Source organism: Pelobates fuscus, chromosome 4 (genome assembly GCF_036172605.1).
Source record: "Pelobates fuscus isolate aPelFus1 chromosome 4, aPelFus1.pri, whole genome shotgun sequence".
Lineage (NCBI taxonomy): Eukaryota > Metazoa > Chordata > Amphibia > Anura > Pelobatidae > Pelobates > Pelobates fuscus.
The window spans coordinates 238,334,221-238,359,931 of NC_086320.1; the positions used below are offsets into that span (position 1 = coordinate 238,334,221).

The following is a 25,711-nucleotide window of genomic DNA, read 5'->3' on the forward strand; positions in this document are numbered from 1 at the left end:
CATGGAGTGTCTTTTAAAGATGTGTTCTTTCTCAAACTGATACATATATGAATTAGCATACATGGGGGCCATTGCCGCCCCCATGGATGTTCCTGCTTTCTGTAGGTACCACTTGGTTTCAAACCTGAAGTAATTATTCTTAAGGGCTAGAGACAGCAATTCGAGCGTATACTCAATGGGGGGTCCTTGGTAGTGTTCCGTTTCTGAGAGCAATTCTCACATCGCTTCTATTCCCCCTTCATGTGGAAGAATGAAACCTAAAGTAAGGAAAAACTGGACTGCAATCCTGAACAAGTGCTCTATGGACTTAATGCTAGTCATTATCCAGGATGTCAAAGAGGACCTACAAGACATCAGAATGAAGATACAGCAAGTAGAAGGAGAATATGCAGTCACACTTAACTCACAGGAGGCCATCACGCAACAACTAAAACTGAATGAGGAGGTTTTCAAATATAAAAACCAATTAGTCAAATTTAAGCAACAAAAGATGGAACGAGTACGACTGGATTACAGTGAAAATCTAGTATACAGATGGTTAACAGGCGATCAAAGACAAAGACCAAGGCGCTTCCGTAAGAAAATAATGAAGCCCAATATCTCTACCATAGACATAACGTCGGGAGAATCCGCCTCTGAAAACGAGGGTACAACCACACAGAGATCAGTCACTTTTTTAGGGGTCAGCGAATCAACGGAGGCTACCCCGCTACGCAAGATCACAAGAAGCAGCCGGAGAAACGAAGGAGACAAGTCACAAGGAGAGGCCAGAGGGGGCATCCCCACTGGTCTCAGGGACAGACCTCCCCTCCAGAAATTATACCTGTTTTCAATCGGACAGGGAACTGTCATTAGGGGAAATTAACATTCTGAATAAGGGTCTTTCATTTATCCCCACTACGAGAGCCAACAGTTTTCAATGGGATGTGGAATTTTTCAAATTTGGAAGGAGTCTTCAATTGAAAGACTTTTTTAATAAAACACAGAAGGACCAACCATCGAACCAAATACAACAAGGACACAGATTCAAAAATCCTAGCAAGTTTGATCCACCCTTGTCTCATTCTACAATTAAGACTTTCTTAACAACAGTTAAAGCAAAGACGGAGGAAATCCTATCTAAGAAACATTTAAGACATTCCAATCTCTCTAAAGAACAGAGAGATATGGTACAGAAATTATCACAAGATGCAACCATAACGATACGACCGGCAGACAAAGGCGGGGGAATTGTGATTCAGAACTACAGGGACTATGCATTGGAAATATTTAGACAGTTGGAAGATGAGAACACCTATCAAATCCTCAAGGGGGATCCAACTGCGGGTATAGTACAGAAAATACAAGAAACCCTTACATTTGGGCTGACGGCAGGGTATATCGATGTACAATTGTTCCAATTTCTGAATAAAAGCAATCCACGTACCCCTATTTTGTACACGCTCCCGAAAATTCACAAGGATGCTTTGAAGCCACTCGGACGACCAATTGTCTCAGCAGTGGACGGAATCCTGGAGCCGATCGCAAAATACTTTTTTGTATTTAAATCACCAGTTAACGCAATTCCAACTTGCCTGAAAGATACGGCACAGCTAATAGAGGAGCTTAAGAAATTGGAACATATTGAAGAATCGATTATCTTCATCACTTTGGATGTTTCAAGCTTGTACACAGTAATTCCACATGAAGGGGGAATAGAAGCGATGCGAGAATTGCTCTCAGAAACTGAACACTACCAAGGACCCCCCATTGAGTATACGCTCGAATTGCTGTCTCTAGCCCTTAAGAATAATTACTTCAGGTTTGAAACCAAGTGGTACCTACAGAAAGCAGGAACATCCATGGGGGCGGCAATGGCCCCCATGTATGCTAATTCATATATGTATCAGTTTGAGAAAGAACACATCTTTAAAAGACACTCCATGCTCATACTGAAATACTTTCGGTATATAGATGATATACTGATATTATGGAGGGGCACCATAGAGGAAGCACAAGAGTTAGTGAAAGAGATAAATGAGTCAGATACTCCCATCCAAGTAACATCACATATTCATGACCAAAAGACACAATTCTTGGATTTAGAGATATCATTGGAACAAGGGAAAATAGAATTCCAATTGTATACCAAACCAACTGACCGCAACACCTTGCTTCACTATGAAAGTGCCCACCCCAAACATGTTAAGAATTCATTGCCATTCTCCCAGTTCCTAAGGGTCATAAGAAACAATTCGGACATTATCCGATGTGAGGAACAAATACAGCAAATGCATAATAAATTTGCACAGAGAGGCTACACACGAGCCATACTTGACAAAGCACTCAGGAAAGCCAGGGATCATATGGCTGAGGGTGTGACAAGGACTCGGGACAAGAAAGCTCGAATTCCTTTTCCAATGACATACAATGCATCTACTACCAACATCTGTCGAGAGATTAATAGGAATTGGCATGTCATGGAGAATGACAAAAGTCTCCCTGAGAGCTTCCGAAGCAAACCACTATTTTCATATAAAAATAATAAAAGCCTGAGGGATCTTCTAGTTCGGACCGATCCAATCCAGAGTTATCTGCCAGCGAATAAAAACATGAGCAACAACGGATGCATAAGATGTTTAGGATGCGTAACTTGTGGCCATCTGATTCCCTGTAAAACTTTCAACCATCCACATACGGGACAGACTTTTAAAATCCAACATAGAATCACCTGTCGGACTGACTTTGTGATTTACAAACTTTCCTGTCCCTGCGGACTCAACTATGTTGGGAAGACCGAGACTGCCCTCTGCGAGAGGATTAGGGGACATAGGTCCAGCATTAGATTGGCCTATAGGGACAACAAGACTGACAAACCAGTCGCACGCCATTTTTTGGAAAAAGGGCACCCCCTCACAACAATGAAATGTGTGGCCATAGACCATGTTCCTGTTTCAAGAAGAGGTGGTAATAGACAGGAACGTTTATTACAAAGAGAAAAAATTGGGAACTTTAGCCCCACATGGACTAAATGAAAAATTGTCGTTTATTGCTTTCTTATGATAGATCCAAAAGAGAAGGGGTGAAATAAGTTGTATTAGGATGAAATATGGAACAGGTTATGGTACCTTTTGTGTAAAAGTGCCAGCCCCTCTTTATAATGATTTCAATTCATCTCTATTTTTAACTCACGTTAGTTGTTATTTAGTGTTTAAAATCACTTACACTTTATGTCTTTCCGATTAGGACTTTCTATTCAGGTGCTTAGTTACCATACTATACAGCGATCCTTTCCATTGTGGGTCTTATAATAGATACACTTTTGGGATGTTTAGTTCTCTTGCCTCTCAGACTGGGACTTCCCTTATTGAGCACTATAGGGTAGGTTGGATTTCACCTTACTCTGGCTGTTGTGATGCCAGTTGATTTTTGGATTTTGGGCACTTACCACTTTAAATGTATTGATATTATTTTCTCACTTATTTGCACTTTGCACTTTATGACCAATGTAGGCACATACACAGATAGAGGTATGGGCAGATCATTAATATTTTGAATTTGACAATATTTAGGAGACATCCGTAAGGATGCCTAGTATGCACGTTATTATAGTCATATGCAGAGCAGGTTTGCTTTTTACCTGCTGGTCACTTCACTTCAGTGATGAGTATTTGCAAGGCACTTTTTAGCACTTTAGTAGTGAGCCACTTTATAGATTGAATTTAATAGGAGATTATGGATCTTCACATTGGGATGTTTCATTATACAGGAATTGCAATAAGTAATTTTCTTTGATTTGCTTAGTAATAGCAACCTTCAGATTGATTATATCCCTCTTTATTATTCTTTATTGATATATATATATATCACTTGGTAAAGTAGAGGAAGTTGACTCATGTATAGGTATTTTTTTCTATTTTTCTTTCCATTTTTTTTTCATTTTTTATCAGCAAAAGTCTGCTCGTACTATTGTTAAGAGTGTGTACTCAGAGATCAGGACAGTGAGCTAAGTGCTGTACGTGGTGACTTAAAACCACTGTATAAAGGCTATAGTTAGCATGTGTCTCCATGTTTCTGAATTCTCCAATTTTAAATCAAAGAGAGAATAATATCCTAACAATAAGCTTTTATGCAGGGCATGAAAATTGCTGCCCAGCACTACACTGGTTTTAAAAGTAACCAAGGGTAGCATTTTCACAGGCTTTCCTGTTGGCTACATGCACTTGTTTATACTTATGTTCTTGGTTAGTTAGGTAAATATTCATTTTTTTTCTTCTCCCCTTCAGTTATTTTTTGCTTTTGGGATGCTTAGGTGGCCATGGTGGACAGGAAGGCTTCACTGTTAGGGGTGGTCGTATGTAACATAGTTACATAGCTGAAAAGAGACTTGCGTCCATCAAGTTCAGCCTATTACCATTATTGTCTTTAGGACCACACACAATTATGCTGGGACCAGGGTTCTTGTGGTTAAATTGTCCAGTTTTGTCTGGGGTGGAGGGGAGTGCTAGTGAGTCTCTCTATGCATCTCTACTTTGGATTTTGGTGGAGGTGGTGGGGAATGAGACGTTGGCACTGGCTTTGCCTGACATCATTGTACATGCTTTTGATTACTATTGTAAGTTTGTTTTTTTAATTCTGGATATCAATGACATTGTAGGACTTGCCAATCACACCAGAGATTTCAATAATCTGCAATGTGAAAACGCCCTTATTTGGCTGATTCTTAGAAGTCTTGTTTTAAGTATTCAGAATACACCATATGACTCACCGGCTAAGTTGCTTACATAGTTTTCTGGATACTGTTGGTTACTGCAAAAGGGCTTAATGCGATTATTACTCAATGAATTGAAATGCCTCTGGGCTGATATTGCATTAATCCAAGAGAAGCATACAGTTGTAATAAAAATTATTCAACCCCCTTAAAAATCGTATTTCTTGTCAAAATTTACAGACTTTTAGCTGTTTGCAATGAACAAATAAAACAAAAGCAATTGAAATAGCTCAACACAACAAATGCTTCAAGAACATTCCCCAATTTCAACTGAAATTGCAACTTATAATGACTTAAAGCAGTGTGGCAAGTTAATTTCATACAAGTGGTTATTTGAAGAAGAAAAAAAAAAGGGTGAAAACAAGGCAACTTTTGAGGTACTGATTAAACTGGTACTCTGACAAAAAGCCAATCATACTCCGCAGATGTTGGTGATGGAAAGATGTGCAGAATGGTTTTTTTTTGCTAGATGATGTAACCAAACAAATTACTTGGTCCAGAAAGCTTTATTATGAAAAGGCCAATAAAATGAATAGCTTTTTTAGCGAGTAGGCCATTTAAACTCATGAAGAGACCCTATCCACTTCTCCTTGAGACATCAAAGGTCTTTACTTATTTCTACATAGATTTCTATAATAACTCGCACACATTGACTGAAGATAAAACTGCATATACAACTTTCTTATGGATATGCTTTGCTAACTTGGACCTACTTAAGATCTTGGACCTACTTAAGATCTAACTGAACTTCTGCCATCCTAGAGTGTTGAGATTACTCAGAAGGAGATCAACTTGGCTATTTCAATGCTGAGGGGTTCTAGGGCTTTCGATAAACTTTATCACCCTAGGTGATATAATTTAAAGCTTTCCAGCACAGGCAGTCCCTCTCCCATGACATGACTATGAATGAATATATATATATATGGACCAAAGATGGTAAGGAAACGTCTATAGTGTAATAATAGACCATTATTAACACTGATGCAAAAATTCGACAAAATATATGCAATCGAGATGAATCCGCTACTGCACTGCTTGATTCATCCCGATCAGACCAAGACACACGGAGGAGAGTTGCAGATCTATTAGGGAAGGACAGGTCAGGGACTATGGTGCAAACCAAGATGGCGCTGAGTTCCTCACCTCTCTTTATAGCCCCTGTGTGCTCCACCTACTGGTGGGAGGTGGCCGGTCATGTGATCCTGGCCACCTATTTAAACCAAGCACACATTCCAGTCAGCGCTTGGTTATTTTGCTTGCCTTTGTATACCTGCCTTTTGCCCTTATTTTCAGCCTATGTTCCTGGTTTCTGACCCTTGATCCCCTGATATATCATTGCCTGCTGCCAGACCTGACTCCAGATTGATCGGCTTCTCTTGTCTGCTGCCTGACTTTGGATTATTTTTCTGTGCCTCCTACTCCTTCTCTCTCGGATTCCACGTTTTGGCTTCTTTCCATTAAAGGCCTCCGTACCCCCACAGACCCTTTGGGACCCTGTCTCCACTTCCAGGTGCTCCTGAGGGTCGTGATTGTAAGGGAGTGCTGTTCCGCTGCAACTGGGTTCCATTACCTCTGCAAATTCCCCAGGTGGGTGTGACACCTTCTCTGGTTTAATCTTTGGATACAGAGAAGGCGATCTATAAAGTACAATAGCTTCACTTTTTTGGCCTCCTTACCTATTGGGGGTTTCAAACAAATGCATAATAACCATTAGGGCATACAAGCGAAAGGCAACTATGGCAGCCAGGCAAGCATTAGCAGCAGAGTGGTTGGTTGGAGAGGGTTCCTACCATTCAAGAGGTACAGGCTAAGGTAAAGGACATTAAATTAAAGTGCTATTCTAAGCACCATGTCTACTTCATTGATCTGAACAAGTAATGGCACCTGTAGTCTGAATCTACAACATTTTTTCGGATAAATTTCTGCAATTCGGACGCTTCCGAATGTCTGAATTGCCGAAGTGCCGAATTTCCAAAGGGCCGAACCAAATTGCCAAAGTCCCAAATTTCAGAAGTCCTGAATTTCGGGAATTCGGCAATTCCATAACCCTACCACTAACTCTAACCCTAGTAGGGTTAGGAGTAGGGTTAGGGGTAGTGTAAGGGTAAACGGTAGGGTTAGGGAGAGGGGTAGGGTAAGAGGTAGGGTTAGAGGTAGGGTTATGGAATTGCCGAATTCCTGAATTTCGGAAGTGCCGAAACGAAGTGCCGAATTTTGGAAGTACCTCTGGCAGCGTCATTAGCAAGCTCAGAACAAAGTTTCCGGCTATCTAACGTCAATTCTGAGCAAAGTAGGTGCCTGATGTTAACTCGCACAGCATGCTGGGGCCAAATAGCAAATGGAGGAACAGCTTCCACCTCCATTTCATTCACTCATATGCCAATTTGAAGATACATTTTAGAAAGGTGGTTCTAGCCCCATTCCCTTTTAGGACAATGTCATCTCTATACAGAACTGAATCTATGGGTAGACTGATATAGTTGGGGAGTATTTATTTTACTTCTTCAAATTTATGTAATACCTGTACCAAAATTCCTTTCCTTGATATGAATGTGTCACTGTTCTGTCTATTTGAAAATACAAAATTAAAAATAACTTTTTTGGCAGGATCAAGCTCTTCTAAATGTTAATATATTTACCTGGTAACTCCATCATTCATAAAACACTGTTGCAAGGTGTCTGCCAGTCTCTGGTGAACCAAAGAATATCTTAAGAAAGCACGTCCCTTTCCTAAGGAAGTCTTCAACTGGAAAAAAAAATGGACAGAGTTTATTCTGGTAGGGATTGAAACCAAAAGCAAATTTAGATACTAACATTGATTTAAAAAAGTCCACCCTTTCTGTTGTCATAGGTGATATTTCTTCACGTCAAAATGGATGTTATCTTGTCTTTTTACAGTCTTATTAATGAACGGGTTACCAGAGACATCTTTGTACTGGTCCTATGATTTATATTTGTATATAAAGACTTCCACTACTACTTTGTTAATACTGTAGTTCTCCTCTGCATTTGTCTAGTCCCATAACATTCTTCTTAAACCCCTTAGTGACCAGACCGTTTTTAAATTTTCTTACCATTAAGGACCAGGGCTGTTTTTACATTTCTGCCATCTTTGTGTTTAGCTGTAATTTTCCACTTACACATTTACTGTACCCACATATATTATATACTGTTTTTCGCGCCATTAAATGATCTTTCTAGAGATACCATTATTTTCATCCTATTTACTATAAGAAAAATTATAAAATATGATGACTTTTTTTTTTTTTTTTTTTAAAACACAACTTTTCTAACTTTGACCCCCAAAATCTGTTACGCATTTACATCCACCAAAAAACACCCATGCTAAATAGTTTCTTAATTTTGTCCTGAGTTTAGAAATACTCAATGTTAACATGTTATTAGCTTTTTTTGTGTGCAAGTTATAGGGGGATTAATTAGTAGAAGTAGCACTTTGATATTTCTAAACCTTTTTTTTCCCCCAAAATTAACAGTGTAACACTAACATCTGACAGGAATCCCTGGATAATCCTTCACATGTATATATTTTTTTTAAAGAAGACAACCTAAGGTATATAACTTGTACAAGTCAGGGTTAGGTTATAAAAAAAATACCCAAACCTTTGATGATCCCCAGGAGCACCATCAAATCTATCATAACCAAATGTAAAGAACATGGCACAACAGCAAACCTGCCAAGAGACGTCTGACCACCAAAACTCACGGACCGGGCAAGGAGGGCATTAATCAGAGAGGCAGCACAGTGACCTAAGGTAACCCTGGAGGAGCTGCAGAGTTCCACAGCAGATACTGGAGTATCTGTGCATAGGACGACGATAAGCTGTATGCTCCATAGAGTTGGGCTTTATGGCAGAGTGGCCATAAGAAAGCCATTACTTTCAGCAAAAAACAAAATGGCACGTTTTGAGTTTGCGAAAAGGCATGTGGGAGACTACTCCCAAATTGTATGGAGGAAGGTGCTCTGGTCTGATGAGACTAAAATTTTACTTTTCGGCCATCAAAGAAAACGTTATGTTTGGCGCAAACACATCACATCACCAAAAGAACACCATCTGTGGGGATGTTTTTCAGCAGCCGGGACTGGGAAACAGGTCAGAGTTGAGGGAAAGATGGATGGTGCTATATACAGGGATATTCTTCAGCAAAACCTGTACCACTCTGTGTGTGATTTGAGGCTAGGACCGAGGTTCACCTTCCAGCAGGACAATGACCCCAAACCCCAAACAAACTGCTAAAGCAACACTAGAGTGGTTTAAGGGGAAACATGTAAATGTGTTGGAATGGCCTGGTCAAAGCCCAAACCTCAATCCAGTATAAAATTTGTGGTCAGACTTAAAGAAACCATCCAACTTGAAGGAGCTGGAGCAGTTTTGCAAGGAGGAATGGGCAAAAATCCCAGTGGTAAGATGTGGCAAGGTCATAGAGACTTATCCAAAGCGACTTGGAGCTGTGATTGCCGCAAAAGGTGGATCTACAAAGTATTAATTTTAGGGGGATGAATAGTTATTGACTTTGACTTTTTTCTGTTATTTTGTCCTATTTGTGGTTTGCTTCACAATAAAAAAAATAAAAAAACATCTTCAAAGTTGAGGGCATGTTCTGTAAATTAAATGATGCAAATCCTCAAACAAGCCATGTTAATTCCAGGTTGTGAGGCAACAAAACATGAAAAATGCCAAGGGGGTGAATACTATATGTGTTACTAACAAAGAACACCTCAATATGTGTTCAGCAACATCGGAGTACAACAGTACCCCCAATGTACAGGTTTTATGGTTTTTTTGCAAACTTACAGGGGTCAAATGTAGGGCTTTCCCCCTTTCCATGTTTGCACATTGAAATTTGCCAGATTGGTTTGCTGGGCCTATGTTGCCTTTGAGGCCCTATGGCAGCCCAGGAATTAAAATTAACCCCATCATGTCATACCATTTGTAAAAGTAGACAAAATGGGGTATGTCCAGTCTTTTTTAGTAGCCACTTAGTCACAAACCCTGGACAAAATTAGCGTTTATATTGTTTTTTTTTTTTTTTAATTAGGCCTTGTGTTCCCGTGTGATGATTCTTGTATCTTATTATTAATATGCTAAACTAAAATTAACAGGCACCTCTGAGCAGAATGGAGGCTGTGCAAAGAGAACTTTGATATCTGCTAGTGAGCAACTCCTCCTACACAGTGTCATGATAACAGTAAGCAAAATATTTCATGTGCAGATTAGTAACTGCAAAAAAAAAAAAAAATGAATAACAGACATCCCAACCTTCAAAACCTAATTTCAGGGAGGTGGCTGCACCCCTGCCCTCTCCCCCTCCCCCTTCCCCACACACACATGATACACCCACACTGGCATATACACAACTTGACACACAGATACATGGCACATACACACAAATGGGCATATATACACAGATACACAAACTGGCACATAAATGTACAGACTGGCACATACACACTGGCACATATAAATACTGACACACAGGTACACACTGACACATACACAAATTGCAGCCACCTGTTAGCTTACATTTTAGGGTTCTAGCTGAGGCTGATGGGAGTGAGCATGTAGCTCACCTCCCGTCTCTGCATGTATGTGTATCTGTGTGTATTGTGTGTCAGTGTGCATCTGTGAACATGAGTGTCTGTATCTGTGTGTGGGGAAACTAGGTATCATTGTGTGTGTGTGTCTGTGTTTATCACTGTGTCAGTGTGTGTATTTGTGTATACACTGCAGACATACTCCATACAAAATTCATGCTTTCATTCAAACACACATTGTGTATATGTATATTTTATATTCACAATATACACACACTGCATCCACTACACACACACACAATGCATCCACTACACATGCACTGCAATCAAACGCCAACATTACATACAAATACACCCCTGCATTAAAACACTAAAATTATATACAAACACCCCTTCATTCAAACACCAACACTACACACAAAAAGCACTTAAAAGCATTTAAAGTCCTACACTACATACAAACACCCCTGCATTCAGATGCAAACATTACAAACAAGTACACCACTACATTCCAATGGCAACAGTACATACAAATACACCCATACATGCACACACATTCTGAATACAAAAACATGCTTACATTTAAACACTCAAACACGGCTCACAAACATAACCCTGCAACTACGCGCAAATGGTAGATCCCCAGCTGGCATAGCATTAAGTTCTCCGACAGATGGAGGTCTACATTTTGGCCACACTTGCACTAGAGGGGGGCCCAGAAAACATATTTGCACCCGGGCCCTCTCTAGATTAGTTCCACCACTGGGATAATCAACGTGACGTGCCTGGATGAAAGAGTAGGACACAGCACTTCTAATTCTGACTGAGTCTGTGAGTAACCAGTTGTATGACTCTAAAACTGACTGCCATGATGTGCAAAGTTTCTGCCTCTAAAACTACATGATATGTCAAAATAATGCCTCTAAAATTGCCATAACATGCCAATTGTATGCACCTAAAGCTGATTGCCATGGTGTGCCAATTGAATGCTTTTAAAACTGAGTGCCATGGTGTGCCAATTGTATGCCTCTGAAGCGGATTGCCATGATGTGCCAAGTTTATACATCTAAAAGGGATTGCCATCATATGCATCTAAAGCTGATTGCCATGGTGTGCCAAGTTTATGTATTTAAAGCTGCCGTGATGTTCCAATTGTATGCCTCTAAAACGGATTGCCATGGTGTGTCAATTTTATGCACCTAAAGTTGCCATGATGTGCCAAGTTTATACATCTAAAACTGATTGCCATGATGTACCAGTTTTAAGCATCTAAAGCTGATTGCCATGGTGTGCCAATTGTATGCCTCTAAAACTGATTGCCGTGGTGTGCCAATTGTACGCATATAAAGCGGATTGCCATGGTGTGCCAGTTGTATGCATCTAAAGCGGATTGCCAGGTTGTGCCAACTGTACGCATCTAAAAATGATTGCCATGGTGTGCCAATGTTATGCCTCTAAAACTGATTGCCATGGTGTGCCCATTGTATGCATCTAAAGCGGATTGCTATAGTGTGCCAATTGTATGCATCTAAGGCAGTTTGCCATGGTGTGACAATTTTATGCCTCTTAAAGTAATTGTCATGGTGTGCCAATTGTGTGCATCTAAAGCGGATTGCTACGGTGTGCCAATTGTATGCCTCTAAAGCTGATTGCCATGGTGTGCTAATTGTATGCCTCTAAAGCTGATTGCCATGGTGTTTACTTTTTAAAATATGCATTAAAAGCAAATGGGTTGGGGGGCGGGGCCTGACTGCCAAGATGGCCGGACGCACTCTCTGATCGCTCCGGCACCAGCGGGCGCAAACTCACGAATCCCGCTCTACCAAGCAATGTCAGCAGTGCATGGTGCCCGGAAAATGATGCAGGACCCTGAACGGAACATGCCGATACCTGTCTCGCATCAAAACGCGAAAACGAGCGCTTGAACCGGGCATGAGGCCTAAACAGGAGCGGGGCCTAAAGCCTGGGGGAGGCGGACGATCGCCCGTCAAGGGAACCGCTCATAAGCATAAATCAAACTCTGCCCTGCTACCCCCCCTCTGGACCAGTGGGGGATATCCCGGTCCACACTGGGGGTGCCCACCCCTGCAAAGACACGCGAACAAACGTCAAAAACTGCGGTGAGACGAAACTGCCAGGGCACAGGCAAGATGGCGCCATTGGCACGGCCAGGGACGCAACACACCCGCTTAAAGCCACCCAAGCATACCTTGGACTTCTTCGACCAACTCTGCGCAAGCCTCTGGACGAAGCTCAGTGCCAAAGGTCATGCTTTCAGGCTAGCAAGGAGACTGGCGGCGGCATGGATTTGCCCAGCAACCCGGCGACACCTGTGCGGACCCCCGCCAAGCACCACTCAGGCGGCCTCCCGACGGCGCCGACAAACAAGATGGCGGGAAAAGGCGACATGTCCCGCGGGCGACAGCGCTCACTCCCACTCACACCAGGGCGAGACCAGCCAGCGTACCCAAGCTGTCTACCACACAGAGACTTCAGAGACTTCCGACCTCCATGCTAACCTCACCAGCCCCCGAACCCCAGCCTGCAAAAACAAGACTCACCAGAACGGTGAACACCACACAGGGACCTCGGGAAGCGCCCGGCGAGAGGAACAACCAAAAGCCTTAACCCCTGCGATGCTAACCTTCAGGGAGGCCACGGACGGGAGACAAGCCACACCTTGAACCGCCACGGAAAAGCATCCAGACGAACCCGAGAGCTCCCAGGGACGGTATGGCTCTGCCGAGCCAAGGCATTGGCTGACAGTGTCACATGTCCCCAAGCAAGGTACCCATGTCCCCCTAAGGACTTGCTGCCATATTCTGCCGGTACCAAGACAGACTATACTGTCACATAGTTAAATTTATCTTTGATCGATTCTCGGCTGCCTGCATTTATATACTTGTATTCATTTATTTACTTTACTTATGTTTAACTACACTCCAGGTGCTCCAGGGGTTAAATCCACTGTTAGCCTGTTAATACACCCATAGCCAGGTACTTAGACACACCTATTATGACACGCAAGTTTGGTTACCAGAGGCCCAGCAGGGTCCCCCTCTTCTGAATACATTTCTTGTTAAAAGCTCACATACCCTACGAACCTGAAGCGACGCAGGGGTTAAACCCGCTACACCAGTCATAGGCATAGTCCCCTTGACCTTACAGGGTATGTGCAACCAGTACCTAAGCCTCTACTCGAGCATGTAACCCTATATGCCCAGGAGCACCTATAGCCTGAATAACCAACACGGTACCTACCAGGCTCCATGTCAGTAGCTTGTTTAGCATATAAAATTGTTCTTGCAACACATTTCTTTGTCAAGCATTATAATCACAAAAATTGTGCAAGGTTTAACTGAATGCCAACTCATATGTAAACTATGTATTAAGATGTTTGTGTCAACTGCTGTTGTGGCATGACATAACTGTTTGTACACACCTGCACAGCAAAAATAAAGAATTAAAAAAAAAAAAAAAAAAATTGGTCTTGAAAAACTACCGTACTGAAAAGTGGGTCTTGGCCCATAAAAGTTTGGGAAGCCCTGATTTATACCATGCATTAAAAAAAATAGTAAGTTCCTGCCTACAGTGCAAAGAGAAATACAGTATTTACATTACTGCCTAAAAACACCTCACTGACAGGACCACTAGAGGTGCTTTCTGGATCAGTTTGTGGTCTCCACGCTCTGAACTTAATGGAGATGCTGAACATTCTCCATAGAGTTGCAACTGATTCAGTGGCATCTCTATGAGGAGATGCTGACTGGCACAGCGCTGAATTTTGCCACATGTGTGCAACAGCCTCCCAATTCATTGCTATGGGAAAGCATTTGATTGGATGAGATTGTCAAATTTGATGATTTCAGCCACAGAGGCTGGATGAGGCGGGGCCAGCAGAGGCGAGATAGGCGCAGAGCTGGAAAAAAGGTGAGTAAGATCAAGGTGTAGGGGGGGGGCAGTCATCTACATAGCTATTTTACCACTATAGCTTTAGAAATAAATTTTTGTGTTCCTGACACTATAGTGTTCCTTAAAGTTAACATATTTTCTGATGTAGTTTTAGCTTAACCCGTTAATGCCATTACGGCGTGCTATGCCGTCCCGGCTTTAATGGGCTTAAATGCCGTTAGGGTGGCATAGCACGCCGCGGCGTTTAAGCCCACCCAAGTTTCCCCGATTCCTCCCAAGTTGCAGTTCGCGTGGGGGGGGGGGGGGGCGCCTGCCTGGCAACCCAGGCATCCCCCTTGGGACCAATCAGTGGCGATCTGAAGTTTGTGATCGCAGTAACAGCCAGTCACTGCGATCACTGTTACAATGTGTCAGCCAATGATTTTAAATTTCGATCTGAGAGAGAGAGGCAGAGAGATCGTTGTTGGTGGTTCCTGTAAAGTAAAGAATTATAAAAATTTTGTCAAATTTAAAAAAAAATATATATATATATATATATATTTTTAACCCTTTCAGTGCAGGTCACTGCAATAACACTGATCAGCCTGATTAGGGCTGTTAGTACATTTGTACTATTCAAAAAAAACAATTTTAGGGTCAAAAAATATTTGTTGACTTTTTTTTAATCCTTTGTCAGCTGCAGCAACCCAAATCTCCCTTAACCCTTTCCCTGCTGCCGTGATCACTGTACAGTATCGCCGCTGTACGGTACTGTACAAGTGACAGTGGCGTACATACCGGGGTCGCAGGGGTCGCGGCCACCAGGGGGCCCGGCCGCCTTGCGACCCGGTATGTATGTCACTGGGCCAGCCTCTTCTCCTGGGGGGCCCAGGAGCCGGCCACCTCCGGGCCCCCCGAGGCTGGCCCTGCTGTCATCCGGCTGGCCGGTACTGCGCGCGCGCGAGGGAGCACTGTCTCCTGGGTGCTTCCTCTTCAGCTCCCTCGCGCACCGCACTGATACCGGAGCCGGAAGATGACGTCATCTTCCGGCTCCGGCATCAGTACGCGGCGCGCGAGGGAGCTGAAGAGGAAGCACTCAGGAGACAGTGCTCCCTCGCGCGCCCGCCAGCCTGCCTGCCCACCGGGTGACCGGCCCCCCAGGAGCCCAGCAGCACCACTGGACCCCAGGGAATCCCCTCAGCTCTCCCACAGGTAAGGAGGCTGGGGGGATTTAAAAAAAAATGTGTTTGTGAGTGTTAGTGTTAGTGAGTGTGTGTTAGAGTGTGAGTGTATGTTAGTGTGTGTTTGTGAGTGTATGTTAGTGTTAGTGAGTGTGTGTTAGAGTGTGAGTGTGTGTTAGTGTGTGTTTGTGAGTGTGAGTGTATGTTAGTGTGTGTGAGTGTATGTTAGTGTGTGTGAGTGTATGTTAGTGTGTGTGAGTGTATGTTAGTGTGTGTTTGTGAGTGTGTGTTAGTGTGTGTGAGTGTATGTTAGTGTGTGTTTGTGAGTGTGAGTGTATGTTAGTGTGTGTGAGTGTGTGTTAGCGTGTGTGTGTTAGTCTTAGAGTGTGTGTGTGAGTGTATGTTAGTGTGTGTGTGTTAGTGTGTGTGTGTCTGTTACTGAGTATGTTTGTGTGTATGTATGTCTGTCACTGAGTGTGTGTCTGTCAGTAAATGTGTGCGTCTGTTCATGAGAGTCTGTGTGTGTGTATCTTAAGCACTTACCTTTCTCCAGCGCCGGACTCCCTTGGCGCTGGGAATCTCTCCGCCTCTCAGCTCCGAATACGCATGCGTGGCAAGAGCCACGCGCGCATTCAAACCACCCATAGGAAAGCATTATTCAATGCTTTCCTAAGGACGTTCAGTGTCTTCTCACTGTGATTTTGCAGAAAATCAATGAGACAGCCACTAGAGGCTGGATTAACCCTCAGTGAAACATAGCCGTTTCTCTGAAACGGCTATGTTTTCAGCTGCAGGGTTAAAACTAGAGACCTGGCACCCAGACCACTTCATTGAGCTGATGTGATCTGGGTGTCTGTAGTGGTCCTTAAAGTGTATGTGTTTATGCATGCACTGGCGTACATACCGCGGTCACACAGGTCGCAGCCCTGCGACCCGGTGCCCGCCGCCATGTGTTGCGGCCCCTGCCCGCGCAGCGTAAGCGCGCGCGCGGGGGGGCCCACGGATCAGTTTTCGCACCGGGGCCCCATGGGTTGTGTGTACGCCACTGACAAGTGATCACTGTGATCAGAGGGCTCTGTGATCAGGCTGACTTTTTTTTTGGGGGGGGGGTTATTTTATATAAAAATATATATATAAAAAATAAAATTAACCCTTTCAGTGCTGATTGTAGCAGTCTAAACTGTGATCAGCACATTTATTTAAATTTCCGTGGGTTTTTGAGGGTGGGTAGTGGGTATTAGGCAGGCAGGAATTTAGTAATTTCCCCCCTAGTTTTTTTTTTTTATTAATTATTGATTAGTCCCCCCTAGAATCGCACGTCGCTACTCAGCGGAGGAGGCGTACGCCATTCTGGCAGGCAGTGATAGTGACACTCTGCAAGACAGTGACACTATCACTGCCTCTGAATCCCCACCACACCCTGTAAGAGGTAAAGTAATAAAATGTGACCAGGATATTGCTTTGCTGCAGAGGGATTTGGATAGATTGGGGGACTGGGCACTAAAATGGCAGATTAAATTTAACGTAGAGAAATGCAAAGTTATGCACTTCGGGGTTAAGAATGCACAAGCAACTTACACACTAAATGGTAGTGAATTAGGGATAACCACACACGAGAAGGATTTGGGAATTGTTATAGACAACAAATTAGGCAGCAATATGCAATGTCAATCTGCCGTTGCTAAGGCCAGTAAGGTTTTGTCATGTATAAATAGGGGCATAAATTCTCGGGATGAAAATATAATTGTGCCTCTTTATAAATCACTGGTAAGACCACACCTTGAATATGCTGGGCAATTTTGGGCGCCTCTTCTAAAGAAAGATATTATGGCATTAGAAAAAGTCCAGAGACAGTTTGGTAAAACGGCGCCTCAGAGGGGATATGATAACATTATACAAATATATTCGGGCCAGTACAAACCTTTATCTGGAAATCTATTCATAAACAGGGCTATACATAGGACACAAGGTTACACATTTAGGCTGGAAGAAAGGAGATTTCATCTAAGGCAAAGAAAAGGTTTTTATACAGTAAGAGCAATAAGGATATGGAATTCTCTGCCTGAAGAGGTGGTTTTGTCAGAGTCACTACAGATGTTTAAACTGCAATTGGATAAATACTTACGAAAACATAACATACAGGGATATAATTTCTAATTAGTGGGGTAATAGCTGCTTGATCCAAGGAGACATCTGACTGCTATTTTGGGGTCAAGAAGGAATTTTTTCCTAGTTTGTGGCAAAATTGGAAGCGCTTCAGACTAGGTTTTTTGCCTTCTTTTGGATCTACAGCAACAACATATGTGAGGAAGGCTGAACTTGACGGACGCAAGTCTCTTTTCAGCTATGTAACTATGTAACCCCAACGTAAATGCCGGGTTTGCTGGAAAAGGGGAGTCCGAAAGGACTCCAGCTATTATTGCCCCTCCTGTCCCTCCCTACCCGCCCTCTGCATAACAGACTGTTTCAAGCTGTTTCAATACAGAGCTGAACTACTAAATCACTCTGTATGGCACTTTGGCAGTTTGTTTGCTTGATTTCCCTGGGTTCCCTGACCTCGGCTTGTCCTGACCATGCTTTGTGAGCTGCCTGTACCGACCCATTGGCTTGTTTTACCGACTACTCTGACTTCTGGATTCCCCTGACCTTGGCCTGTCCCTGTTTTACGCTAGCAATGGCTACTAAAGTGGCTACACCAAACAACTCAAAATACTACATTTGTAGAACTTGTTAAAATATGACTTTACAAAGTTAAACTCTAATCACAGGGTTAAAAAAAACTTCTCAAACTTTTCACACAGTGACTCTCTGTGTGAGATCAAAGATCTCTCTATCTCTCTCGCCTTCAGAACAAAGTGTATGTGGGGGTACTGTTCTATTTGTGGAAAACCTGCAAAAATGATAAATGGGGTAACTGTTAGTGATGTCGCGAACACAAAATTTTCGGTTCGCGAACGGCGAACGGGAACTTCCGCAAACGTTCGCGAACTGGGCGAACCGCCATTGACTTCAATGGGCAGGCAAATTTTAAAACCCACAGGGACTGTTTCTGGCCACAAAAGTGATGGAAAAGTTGTTTCAGGGGGACTAACACCTTGACTGTGGCATGCCGGGGGGGGGGATCCATGGCAAAACTCCCATGGGAAATTACACAGTTGATGCAGAGTCTGGTTTTAATCCATAAAGGGCATAAATCACCTAACATTCCTAAATTGTTTGGAATAACGTGCTTTAAAACATCAGGTATGATATTTTTTAAAGATCAGGTAGTGTAAGGGTTACGCCCGCTTCACAGTGACAGACCAAACTCCCCGTTTAACGCACCGCAAACAACCGCAAACAGTCCATTTGCACAACCGCAAACTCCCCATTTGCACATGTTTTAGTGCAAACTAGTCTAACTACTAATATAGTTGAAACATGCTACTTTTATTCATGCCAGACAACCATGCAGGCCAGACTAACAAACATGCCAGGGCCAATCATAGTTAACCACCTCAGATAGTAACATGGCTCCCTCTATATACAGAGTAAACATGGCTCCCTCTATATACAGTGTAACATGGCTCCCCTCTATATACAGTGTAAACATGGCTCCCTCTATATACAGAGTAACATAGCTCCCTCTATATACAGTGTAACATGACTCCCCTCTACATACAGAGTAACATGGCTCCCCTCTATATACAGTGTAAACATGGCTCCCCTCTATATACAGCGTAAACATGGCTCCCCTCTATATACAGCGTAAACATGGCTCCTCTCTTTATACAGAGTAGCATGGCTCCCCTCTATATACAGTGTAAACACGGCTCCTCTCTATATACAGAGTAACATGGCTTCCCTCTATATACCGTGTAAACATGGCTCCCCTCCATATACAGTGTAAACATGGCTCCTCTCTATATACAGAGTAACATGGTTCCCTCTATATACAGTGTAAACATGGCTCCTCTTTATATACAGAGTAACATGGCTCCCTCTATATACAGAGTAACATGGCTCCCCTCTATATACAGTGTAAACACGGCTCCTCTTTATATACAGAGTAACATGGCTCCCTCTACATACAGAGTAACATGGCTTCCCTCTATATACCGTGTAAACATGGCTCCCTATATATACAGTGTAAACATGGCTCCCCTCTATATACAGAGTAACATGGCTCCCCTCTATATACAGTGTAAACATGGCTCCTCTCTATATACAGTGTAAACATGGCTCCCCTCTATATACAGTGTAAACATGGCTCCCCTCTATATACAGAGTAACATGGCTCCCCTCTATATACAGAGTAACATGGCTCCCCTCTATATACAGAGTAACATGGCTCCCCTCTACATACAGAGTAACATGGCTCCCCTCTATATACAGTGTAAACACGGCTCCTCTCTATATACAGAGTAACATGGCTCCGTCTATATACAGAGTAACATGGCTTCCCTCTATATACCGTGTAAACATGGCTCCCTCTATATACAGTGTAAACATGCCTCCCCTCTATATACAGAGTAACATGGCTCCCCTCTATATACAGAGTAACATGGCTCCCCTCTATATACAGAGTAACATGGCTCCCCTCTATATACAGAGTAACATGGCTCCCCTCTATATACAGAGTAACATGGCTCCCCTCTATATACAGAGTAAACATGGCTCCCTCTATATACAGTGTAAACATGGCTCCCTCTATATACAGTGTAAACATGGCTCCCCTCTATATACAGAGTAACATGGCTCCCCTCTATATACAGAGTAACATGGCTCCCCTCTATATACAGAGTAACATGGCTCCCCTCTATATACAGTGTAAACATGGCTCCTTTCTATATCCAGAGTAACATGGTTCCCTCTATATACAGTGTAAACATGGCTCCCCTCTATATACAGAGTAACATGGCTCCCCTCTATATACCGTGTAAACATGGCTCCCTCTATATACAGAATAACATGGCTCCCTCTATATACAGAGTAACATGGCTTCCCTCTATATACCGTGTAAACATGGCTCCCTCTATATACAAAATAACATGGCTCCCTCTATATACAGTGTAAACATGGCTCCTCTCTATATACAGAGTAACATGGCTCCCCTCTATACAGGGGCGTACCTGGAGCATTTGGCACCCGGGGCGGATGCTTTATTTGGCACCCCCCTCCCCAACTTTGAAATGTAAAAAACAACTGCAAATTTTTTTAAATGTATGTTTATGCAGTGTGTGTATAGTGTGTACAGTGTGTGTGTATAGTGTGTGCAGTGTGTGTATAGTGTGTGCGTATAGTGTGTATGCAGTGCATGTAGTGTGCGTGTGTGTATTGTGTGCAGTGTGTATGCAGTGTGTGTAGTGTGTGTGTGTATAGTGTGTGTGTATAGTGTGTGTGTGCATAGTGTGTGCAGTGTGTATGCAGTGTGTATAGTGTGTGTGTATAGTGTGTACAGTGTGTGTGTATAGTGTTTGTATAGTGTGTGTAGTGTGTGTAGTGTGTATGCAGTGTGTGTACAGTGTCTGTAGAGTGTATGCAGTGTCTGTAGAGTGTATGCAGTGTCTGTAGAGTGTATGCAGTGTCTGTAGAGTGTATGCAGTGTCTGTAGAGTGTATGCAGTGTCTGTAGAGTGTGTATAGTGTCTGTATAGTGTCTGTAGAGTGTGTATAGTGTGTAGAGCGGCGGGTGGGGGCCCTAGATGGGCCGAATGGTTCTTATCTGCCGTCACATTCTATGTTTCTATGTTTCTATAAATGAAAATCCCCCCTCCCCCATCAAAGGTGACTAGGGGTCCCCAAGCCCCTAGTCACACAACCAAATAAAAAAGCCCCTACCTACCCCCCTCACCCTAAAAAATAGTGAGGGGGGAATAAAATTACTACCCTGTAAAGTAAAATTCAACTTACTATTCAACGTCTTCTTTTTTCTAAAATCTTCATTTTTCAGCCCCAAAAAAGGCCAAATAAAAAGCCATCATACCCGTCGAACTTAAAAATAAAATAAAAAACCCGAGCGCAAAAAAAAATTAATCCATCTTCACCCATGGAGGGCTCCGTGTCAGTGTTTATCAGGGATCCTTAGGATAGGTGTCAATCCATATCTGTCAAGTGACCCTATGTAGGGGGAACAGTCCCTATTCTGCTCTGTGTCTGGAGGGAGTATCTGCAGTAACACAGGGTGTCTGGAGGGAGTATCTGCAGTAACACAGGGTGTCTGGAGGGAGTATCTGCAGTAATACAGAGTGTCTGGAGGGAGTATCTGCAGTAATACAGAGTGTCTGGGGGGAGTATCTGCTTGTAACATTTATATGCACTAAAAAAAAAGAAAAAAAATGGTTGCAGCTTCCGAATTAATCTAAAATGGATGCTGTCCAGTAGGTGGGAGGGTCTGCTAGGGAGGGTGTGCTGCTGATTGTCTGTAATGTGTCTGCTGACTGTGAAGTACAGGTCAAAGTTTACTCAATGATGACGAATAGGGGGCGGACCGAACACCGCATGTGTTCGCCCGCGGTGGCGGACGCGAACATGCTATGTTCGCCGGGAACTATTCGCCACATCACTAGTAACTGTTATATTCAGGAGACTATTTTAAATAAAAATAAAAAAAATGTATTGCACGTACCAATATCAAGATTATGACATTTCCTGTGAAAATGGAACATGTGTAAAAAAAACACAAATAAAAGTATAAATCGCTACATGGGCACTGCATGTCTGTTAAAGTTGCTAGACCAAACAACTCAAACTATGCCATTTGGAATACCCTGGGCTGTCTGATTTTAAAAATACTATGCCATCATGGGTGTAATTTTCTCTCCTGGGCTGCCATACTTTCTCAAAAGTGACACATTGTCAAAAGTGACACATTTTGAAACTTACAAGCTGAAAAGTGCATCTAATATATTTGGCCCTGTGAGTTACCGAAACAAACTGAAATAATGGTACGTGGGGGTACTGTTATATTTGTGAAACAATGTATAATCAAAATACCGAGGGTCTATTGCAGTAACACATAACAGGAATATGAAATATCCTGTGGAAATTGAGTTGTGTTTGAAAAAGCACAAATAAAGCTATAACCACTATATGGGCCCTGCATATCTGATAAACTGGTTAGGCCACACATATCAATACACATCATTTAGAATTCTCTGGGTTGCCTACTTTTGAAAATGGTATGCCATAATAGTGGAAATGTTATTACCCAGGCTGTCATACGCTCTCAAAAGGTGACATAGGCCCAGAAAATCACTTTGCCAAATGTCCAACTTTGAAATGGACAACAAATGTATTTGTCCCTGTGACTTCCCCCAAAAAACTGAAAAACTGGTATATGGGGGTACTGTTATATTCAGGAGACAATGTTGAAACAAAATACTAAGGCTTTATTGCACTAACCCGTATCAGGAATATGAAATATCCTGTTGAAAATGAGTTGTGTTTGAAAAAGCACAAATAAAACTATAACCGCAATCGTGGCCCTGCTTTTCTGATAAACTGGTTAGGCCAAACATATCGATACACACCATTTAGAATTCTCTGGGTTGCCTACTTTTGAAAATGGTATGCCATAATAGTGGAAATGTTATTACCCAGGCTGCCATACGCTCTCAAAGGCGACATAGGAGTGGAAAATCACGTCCAAATTTCAGTGTGTAAAAACATAAATGGATAAGACGTACATTAGACCCTATAACTTTCCAAAACCCCATAAAACATATACATCTGGGGTACCGTTGTACGCATGAGACATCACTGACCAGAAATGTGAGTGTTTTAGAGCCGTGAAATGTATAAGAACGATAATATCACTGAAACTACAGTTTTATGTGAAAAAAGCAAATAAAAAAATCTGAACACCAACTTTGGCTACTGTTTGTGACTAAGTGGCTATTACAAAAGACTGGACACAACCCATTTTGAATACCCTGACATGTCTACTTTTCCAAATGGTATGCCATGATGGGGGTAATTTTCATTTCTGGGCTGCCATACTGTCTCAAAGGCAACATAGGCCCAGCAAACTACTCTACCAAATTTCTACGTGTAAAAACATAAATGGACAAGCCCTATATTGGACCCTGTAACTTTCTAAAACACCATGAAACATATATATGTGGGGTACCGTTGTACTCATGAGACATCACTGACCAGAAATGTGAGTGTTTTAGAGCCGTGAAATGTATAAGAACGATAATATCATCACTGAAAGTACAGTTTTTATGTGAAAAATGCAAAAAGCAAATCTGAACACCAACTTTGGCTACTGGCTGCCATACAGTCTCAAAGGCAACATAGGGCCAGCAAACCAATCTAAAAACATTCTATGTGTAAATAAAATTAATGGACAAGCCATATATTGGACCCTGTAACTTTTGAAAAACCCATAAAACCTGTACATGGGGGGGGGGGGGGGGTACGGTTTTACACGTGAGACATTGCTGAATACAAATATGTGTGTTTTATTGCAGTAAAAGTGAACAGTATTATGACAGTCACAGTAAAAATAACATGCATAACTTTAAAAATAACCAAATTTTGAAATTTTTTGGTCGTTTTTTTGATTTTTTTTTCACAAAAAAAGTTAGTTCCATATATAAAGTTTGCTATGAAATGAAAGCTCTGATTCTCCTGAACAAAATTATATATAATAAGTATGGGTGTACTTAAAATGAAAGAGGTAAATTATTGTTGAACAGACATATAGTCAAATTCTGTGGTTTGTTTAAATTTTTTTTGGATCACAACTTATACATTTGGCTCCGTCCTTAAGGGGTTAGAGATAAAAAAAATTGATCTAGGGCTTTGTTTACAAAATGTAATTAAAAAAATTTATTCACAACTCAAGTTCTGTCAACTTAAGTTGTTTGAGTTATCAAAGCTTTGCAAAATAACGAAATTTTATCCAAAGTTTTGCAACTCAGTTATCAAATTACAACTACTGATTTACTATTTATTAAATTAATCTCAAACTGGCCTGTTTAGTGTTGTTTGCTTACCTCAGGAGTAGATTTTACAAAACGAATTCCATCATTTGCTCCTTTCACTTTAGCAAGGCAGTCACAAAAGTAATCCCAATAGTCTTTTTTATTCCCTAAAAGTGTTGACTTTTCCTTGAGGTCAAACTAGGTACATATAAAGGAAAAAAAACAAAAAACAACCATGAACAAATGGAAATTATAGGTTTTTATGGGAGTGAGACATACGTTACATGTAAATATCAATTTTCAATTTCGCTGTGAAAAACTGAAATAAAATATATATATGTTTTAATATAAATAATACTATTAGTATATATAAATGAAATAAATTTTAAAGGGTCAGTTTGAGCACCAAAATCATTTCATTTGAATGAAGATGTTTTGGTGCTAGATTTTGCACCTGCAGTCTCATTGCTGAATTTCCTTGTTTTCAGTTAAAATATTATTTCTGCATCCACTCGGTAGTTGACGTCGGCGGGGGAAAGGAGGTCACCAGCGCCAAGGGAGACCAGCGCTGAATTAAGGTAAGCAAATAAATGGTTAATTAACCATTTATTCACGGCAACAGTATGGGAGGGAGTGTGTGCTGTTAACAGTGTGGGGAGGGAGGGGGAGAAAGGGTTGCAGAGGGAGAAAGGGTTAAAGTGGGCGGGCAGGGGGAGAAAGAGTTACAGTGGGGGGTAGGGGGAGAAAAGGCTACAGTGGGGGGCACCTAGCTTGTATTCCTAACGCTATAGTGTTCCTTTAAAGGAAAACTCCAGTGCCATTTACTCACCGTAAATTCCGTTTTCCTTAATATGGTGCCATTACATTTCCTTAATATGGTGCCATTACAATAGGGATGTACGCTTCCCTCGGGACAAGCATCTGAAATAAATTAACATAAAAAGTTCCTCCCCTTACCAGGTATAAGAGACCCCATCAGCCCTAGGACCTCAGTACATACCAAAAACACCACAGTGGATCTATAGAACACCAAAATTAAATATATACATAAAGGGAGGGAATGCTGTACTGCCACCATATTAAGGGAAAAGGAATTTACGGTGAGTAAAATTGCAGTTTTTCCTGACATATGGTGGCAGTACAATAGGGATATATCGAGATCCCAGACTAAGGGCGGGAATTTAGGCAATAACAGCTTGTAACACCTTGTGCCCGAAATCAGCGTCAGAGGCAGAGAATACATCTAGTCTGTAATGTTTGACAAAAGTGTTGAAAGAACACCAGGTAGCCGCTTTGCATATGTCTTCCGGAGAGGCACATGCTTTTTCGGCCCAAAAGGCAGCCATGGCTCTAGTAGAATGCGCTTTTAAGGAGGCAGGCAGAGGAAGACTCGAGGAAGAATAAGCCATTTTTATAGCATCCAC

At 42.1% G+C, this 25,711-nt stretch overlaps 1 protein-coding gene across 3 annotated transcripts in view; it reads right to left on the bottom strand.

The window, feature by feature from the left end:
* The window catches only part of FYCO1 (FYVE and coiled-coil domain autophagy adaptor 1), a 260,863-nt gene that overhangs the window by 181,306 nt on the left and 53,846 nt on the right, over positions 1 to 25,711 (bottom strand). For 2 of the 3 annotated variants that reach the window (XM_063452010.1, XM_063452009.1), the window contains exons 3-4: positions 24,360 to 24,485; positions 7,390 to 7,496 (exon numbers count right to left, since the gene is read on the bottom strand). The exons of the other annotated variant lie outside the window; for it this stretch is intronic. In XM_063452010.1, coding sequence (XP_063308080.1) covers positions 7,390 to 7,496; positions 24,360 to 24,485 — 233 coding nt within the window. The remainder of the gene's footprint in view (positions 1 to 7,389; positions 7,497 to 24,359; positions 24,486 to 25,711) is intronic. 3 annotated transcript variants of the gene reach the window in all.